General features: G+C 27.0%; 1 protein-coding gene across 1 annotated transcript; it reads left to right on the top strand.

Annotated features, from left to right (window-relative positions):
* Window positions 1-263: 263 nt before the first annotated feature.
* Window positions 264-1,334, top strand: LOC135121588 (NADH-ubiquinone oxidoreductase chain 4-like; the record flags this gene model as incomplete). The annotated part of the gene is given in 2 exon segments (XM_064045889.1): window positions 264-511; window positions 513-1,334. Coding segments are annotated over 2 exon segments (1,017 nt in total), but the record flags the coding sequence as incomplete, so codon positions are not given.
* Window positions 1,335-6,835: the final 5,501 nt, after the last annotated feature.

Below are 6,835 nucleotides of genomic sequence, written 5' to 3' on the forward strand. Positions count from 1 at the left end.
TGATAAAATTCCTATTTTCATTAGTTTTTATGATTCCTTTATCTTTTTTCTTTGATTTTTGATTGAATCAGGTAGTATGGTTTATTGTTAGTTTATTTTTTTTGTTTGGATTTGTTTCTGTTGGATTATTTTCTAGAGTTTCAGGTGAATTAGGGATTGATTTATTATCTTATGTATTGATTTTGCTTAGTTTTTGAATTTGTAGATTAATGATTATGGCAAGGGAAAAGATTTATCTTAAAAATAATTGATATGGCTTATTTTTATTTGTTGTTTTGATTTTAATAATTTCATTATTTTTGACTTTTGGTTCTTTAAATGTTTTTTTGTTTTATATTTTTTTTGAGGTTAGGCTAATTCCTACATTAATTTTAATTGTGGGATGGGGCTATCAGCCTGAACGTTTACAGGCTGGGATTTATTTGTTGTTCTATACTCTTTTGGCGTCCTTGCCTATAATGGTTTCTTTGTTTTTTTGTTATGATTGTTTTGGTTCTTTACATTATTATTTTTTTTAATGATAATGTTGATAGATTGATTATTTACTTGCTTATTAATTTTGTTTTTTTTATTAAAATTCCCATGTTTTTTGTTCATTTGTGACTACCAAAAGCTCATGTTGAAGCCCCAGTTTCGGGTTCAATGATTTTAGCTGGAATTATACTTAAATTAGGAGGCTATGGTATAATACGACTTATAGTTATTTTTTCTTTAATTGGGATAAAGATTAATTTATTTTTTATTAGTTTGAGATTGGTCGGGGGTTTTTATGTGTCTTTGATTTGTTTACGTCAAAGAGATATGAAATCTTTGATTGCTTACTCTTCTGTTTCTCATATGGGATTAGTGTTGGCTGGAATTATAACTTTGAATTATTGAGGGTTAAGAGGGGCATTAGCTATAATGGTAGCTCATGGTCTTTGTTCTTCTGGTCTTTTTTGTTTGGCTAATATTTGTTATGAACGTTTGATGAGACGGAGTTTATATATTAATAAGGGGTTAATTAATGTTATACCTAGTTTGTCTTTACTTTGATTTTTGCTTATTTCTTCAAATATGGCTGCTCCTCCTTCATTAAACTTGATGGGTGAGATTATGCTTATTAATAGAATTGTTGGTTTTAGAATATTTAATATGTTTTTTTTAATATTAATTTCTTTTTTTGGGGCTGTCTATTCTTTATTTTTATATTCTTATAGTCAACATGGAATGGTCTATTCAGGTTTGTATTCGTTTTTTACTTGTAGGTTTCGAGAATTTTTATTGTTATCGTTGCATTGAGTCCCATTAAATTTACTTGTTTTAGTTGGGGATTTTATGGTTTTATGAGTTTATCTAAGTAGTTTAAATAAAATTTTGATTTGTGGAATCAGAGATATACTATAGTATTTTAGATAATATTGAATATTTGTTTAATTTATTTTTATTTTATAACTGTTTTTAGATTGATTTTGTTTTTTCTTAGAATTAATTTTATAATTTTGGATTTGACTTATTTTTTAGAATTTAATTTGGTTATGATTAATTCTTCATCGTTTGTAATGACTTTTATTTTTGATTGAATGTCTCTTTTGTTTATGAGTTTTGTATTGTTTATTTCTGGTATGGTTATTTATTATAGTCGTGAATATATAAGAGGAGATTTGTATTTAAATCGTTTTATTTTGCTTGTAGTTATATTTGTAGTTTCAATAATATTGCTTATTATTAGTCCTAATTTAATTAGAATTTTATTGGGTTGGGATGGATTAGGTTTGGTTTCTTATTGTTTAGTTATTTGTTATCAAAATGTAAAGTCATATAATGCCGGTATGTTAACTGCTTTAAGAAATATAAAAAGTTAATTTAATTTTTATATCACCCCAACAAAATAAATTTAATAAAAAACTAAAAACCTATTATATACTCATTAAATTTATAAAACTCTATAGGGTCTTCTCGTCTTTATATAAAATTTAAGCTTTTTTACTCAAAAATCAAGTTCTAATTACAACAAAGAGACAGCTTATTTCTCATCAAACCTTTCATACCAGCTTCCAATTAAAAAACTAATGATTATGCTACCTTTGCACAGTCAAAGTACTGCGGCCATTTAAATAATCATTGGGCAGGCCTGACCTTAAATCAACAACAAAAAGACATGTTTTTAATAAACAGGTGGAAACAATTATTTGCCGAGTTCCTTTTTATCGTCTAAAAAAACAAATTTACTCACACACAAAATATATACTAATTTAATCATTATTACACAGCAAACAAAATTAAAACCAATATTTTAGTAAAAATTTAAAATAAACATAAAACAAATAAAATAAATCTTCAATTATAACATCCTCCTAATGATAAAAAATTCTAATCCTACATAAGATTTACTAAACAAAAAATTATAAAAATTTACTTAAAAGCTCATCCCCTTAAGCATTACATAATAACAAGAAAAAAATAACAATAAATAATTTTCCTAATATTAAAATAATTAAATTAATTTCCTAAAAAACCAGATAAATTTAGAAACGAATAACATTTCACTACTATAAATCAATTATAAATGGTTATTCCACAACAAAATAAATTAACTTATAGCTCTTCTAAATTCGGGAAAACTAAATATTTAATACTAAATTAATTAACCCTGATACACAAGGTACAATAAACTAAATCTACTTATAAAAATTAAAAGAAAATCTCTTACAATACAATAAACTATAGTTAACAAAATTTTTTCTAATAAAAATAATAAAAATTAATATATTTCCAATAAAAATTTAACAACAATAAAATAAACAACACCCTAAACTCAAATTAAATTGAATTTCACAATTAACTTTTTAGTGTAAATAAAACGCTTCTCTCAAGCTCTAATTTGTTCATTCCAGGCTCATTTTCCAATAAGCCTACTTTGTTACGACTTATTTCACTTTAAAATGAAAGCGACGGGCGATATGTGCATATTTTAGAGCTAAATCAATTCCCATAAATAAAGAACTTACTATCAAATCCAATTTAATTTAAATTTTAAATGAAAAAGCCAAAAATTATATCATTGTAACCCATTTTAACTTTAATATAAACTACACCTTGATCTGAAATACTTTATAATCAAAAATCATAAAAATTGTTATTCTCTTAAAATTTTTATAAACGACGATATGCAAATTAAAAACTAAAGTAAAAATTATCGTGGACCATCAATTAAAAAACAGGTTCCTCTGAACAGACTAAAATACCGCCAAATTTTTTAATTTTAAAGACCATAACTACTAATAATCAAAGAACAAAAATTCACATATGAAATAATAGGGTATCTAATCCTAGTCTACAAACAAATTTTACAGCCTCAAAAACTAATATAGAAAATAATTCAATTTTAAATTTCACCTAAAAAACCAAAATTATAATCCAAAAAATTAACTTTTAACTAATCTCGAAAAGTTTTACTTACATAATTTGTATAACCGCTACTGCTGGCACAAATTTTGTTTATGTTAAGAACAATTGCTAAATCTCAAAATAATGAAAATTTAAAATTATATACTACCAATTAAACTCAAATTTCTATCTAAAACCAACTTAAGCTAAAACTTATATATATATCAATCCTCAAGAAAAACCCTAAGCCAAAATAAAACTTTTCTTACACGCCGCCCAAACCTAACCCTAAATGAACTATCTCCCTAGACTTTTTTCACGCCCCCTTTAATTATTTAATTATAAACAACAAATTTCTAACTCTATATTTATAATTACTTATTTAAAAATAAAACCTAATAATAACCGTATTTAGATATAATTCCTATTCTATAAAGCTTTTATTATATAAAGCTAGTAGTTTTTTTTTTTATATAAATAATTTATGAGTATCCAATTAACATTAGGTAAATTTATTATTATTAAAGATACTATTCTATAATTGAATTATATATATATAAATAATTTATTATATAATAATATAAGTATCTAATGATAATATTTAATTTTTATTAAATTTCTCTCTCTTTTTTTTAGAGTCTTTATTATTAAATAAGAATAGTATATAAATTGGTATTATATAATAATTAAATACACCTACATACAAATATACTTTCATTATAATAATCAGTCTACGTCATGTATATATTACTGTATACTCTTCTCTACTATTTAATAAGTTTTAATTATTTGAGCACCCTTGAACAAAACTTTTTTAAAAAATTTCTGAATTATCATAGTAATGCCCTAGTTAATATAAAATCAGGAAAAATGACCCCGAAAAAAAAAAACGTTTAAATTACATTTTTTTTTTTTAACAATTTTATAATAACAAAACCAAAAATTCACCCCAATTAACTTCTCCCTTGAACTTTTTTTTTTATACATAAAGTTTTAACAATGAAGTGCCTGATAAAAGGATTATTTTGATAGAATAAATTATGTATAAAAATACCTTCATTATATCTAATAGAATCAAACTATTTCCTAGAGCATCAAAAACCCTTATACGTCTTATACTAAGATATAAAAAGGTAAGCTAAGTAAGCTTATAGGTTCATACCCTGTCAATGAAAGTAAAACCTTTCCCTTTTTAATTAAAATTTATAAAATTGTATTTATTAATTCCATAATCATAGGAACTCTCATTGCAATTTCATCATGCTCATGATTAAGAATATGGATAGGACTAGAAATTAACTATTCAAATTCGTAAGGGTCCTAATAAGGTTGGTTTTATTGGGTTGTTACAGCCGTTTGCTGATGCAATTAAGTTGTTTACTAAGGAACAAACTTTTCCTGTTATGTCAAATTTTAATATTTATTATTTTTGTCCTGTCGTTAATTTATTTATTTCTCTTTTCTTGTGAATGATGATGCCTTTTTTAAGAGTGTGTTTAAATTTTAATTTATCTTTATTGTTTTTTTTGAGAGTTTCTAGATTAGGAGTTTATACTATCATAATAGCTGGATGGTCTTCTAATTCTTCTTACTCATTGTTGGGAGGTTTACGTTCTGTTGCTCAAACTATTTCTTATGAGGTGAGGTTGGCTTTAATTATAATATCTTTTATTTTTTTGTCTTTGAGTTTTAATTTGCTTGATTATTATTATGTTCAGAATTATGGTTGATTTATTTTTTTGTGTTTGCCTCTAAGTTTAATATGGCTGATTTCGGGATTGGCTGAAACTAATCGTACTCCTTTTGATTTTGCAGAAGGTGAATCTGAGTTGGTTTCTGGTTTTAATGTTGAGTATAGAAGAGGGGGTTTTGCAATAATTTTTGTCGATTTTTATTGAATTTGAACTATATTTCAACGTTTTTTGATGGTTCTGAGCCACCAAACACACTTAAAGCATGCAGAATCGACTCAGAATAGGAAAAGGAGACGTTTAGGTCAATTTTATGCATTCTGGCGTTCGTAGATACAAGAAAACTGTTAAAATTCTTCAGAAACGTCACTTTTGAAGTGTTTTCTTGTACTTTTAAGCCAATCAGAAACCCTACGGGCTCGGAAAGTGCAACGAAACCATCAAATTTTAGCTAGAAACTGTATTTTTGTCGATTTTTATTGAATTTGAACTATATTTCAACGTTTTTTGATGGTTCTGAGCCACCAAACACACTTAAAGCATGCAGAATCGACTCAGAATAGGAAAAGGAGACGTTTAGGTCAATTTTATGCATTCTGGCGTTCGTAGATACAAGAAAACTGTTAAAATTCTTCAGAAACGTCACTTTTGAAGTGTTTTCTTGTACTTTTAAGCCAATCAGATACCCTACGGGCTCGGAAAGTGCAACGAAACCATCAAATTTTAGCTAGAAACTGTATTTTTGTCGATTTTTATTGAATTTGAACTATATTTCAACGTTTTTTGATGGTTCTGAGCCACCAAACACACTTAAAGCATGCAGAATCGACTCAGAATAGGAAAAGGAGACGTTTAGGTCAATTTTATGCATTCTGGCGTTCGTAGATACAAGAAAACTGTTAAAATTCTTCAGAAACGTCACTTTTGAAGTGTTTTCTTGTACTTTTAAGCCAATCAGATACCCTACGGGCTCGGAAAGTGCAACGAAACCATCAAATTTTAGCTAGAAACTGTATTTTTGTCGATTTTTATTGAATTTGAACTATATTTCAACGTTTTTTGATGGTTCTGAGCCACCAAACACACTTAAAGCATGCAGAATCGACTCAGAATAGGAAAAGGAGACGTTTAGGTCAATTTTATGCATTCTGGCGTTCGTAGATACAAGAAAACTGTTAAAATTCTTCAGAAACGTCACTTTCGAAGTGTTTTCTTGTACTTTTAAGCCAATCAGATACCCTACGGGCTCGGAAAGTGCAACGAAACCATCAAATTTTAGCTAGAAACTGTATTTTTGTCGATTTTTATTGAATTTGAACTATATTTCAACGTTTTTTGATGGTTCTGAGCCACCAAACACACTTAAAGCATGCAGAATCGACTCAGAATAGGAAAAGGAGACGTTTAGGTCAATTTTATGCATTCTGGCGTTCGTAGATACAAGAAAACTGTTAAAATTCTTCAGAAACGTCACTTTTGAAGTGTTTTCTTGTACTTTTAAGCCAATCAGATACCCAACGGGCTCGGAAAGTGCAACGAAACCATCAAATTTTAGCTAGAAACTGTATTTTTGTCGATTTTTATTGAATTTGAACTATATTTCAACGTTTTTTGATGGTTCTGAGCCACCAAACACACTTAAAGCATGCAGAATCGACTCAGAATAGGAAAAGGAGACGTTTAGGACAATTTTATGCATTCTGGCGTTCGTAGATACAAGAAAACTGTTAAAATTCTTCAGAAACGTCACTTTTGAAGTGTTTTCTTGTACTTTT

This window comes from Zophobas morio, unplaced genomic scaffold (genome assembly GCF_036711695.1).
Source record: "Zophobas morio isolate AGI-343-1 ecotype UQ-CSIRO unplaced genomic scaffold, CSIRO_AGI_Zmor_V1 ptg000632l, whole genome shotgun sequence".
Classification (NCBI taxonomy): Eukaryota; Metazoa; Arthropoda; class Insecta; order Coleoptera; family Tenebrionidae; genus Zophobas; species Zophobas morio.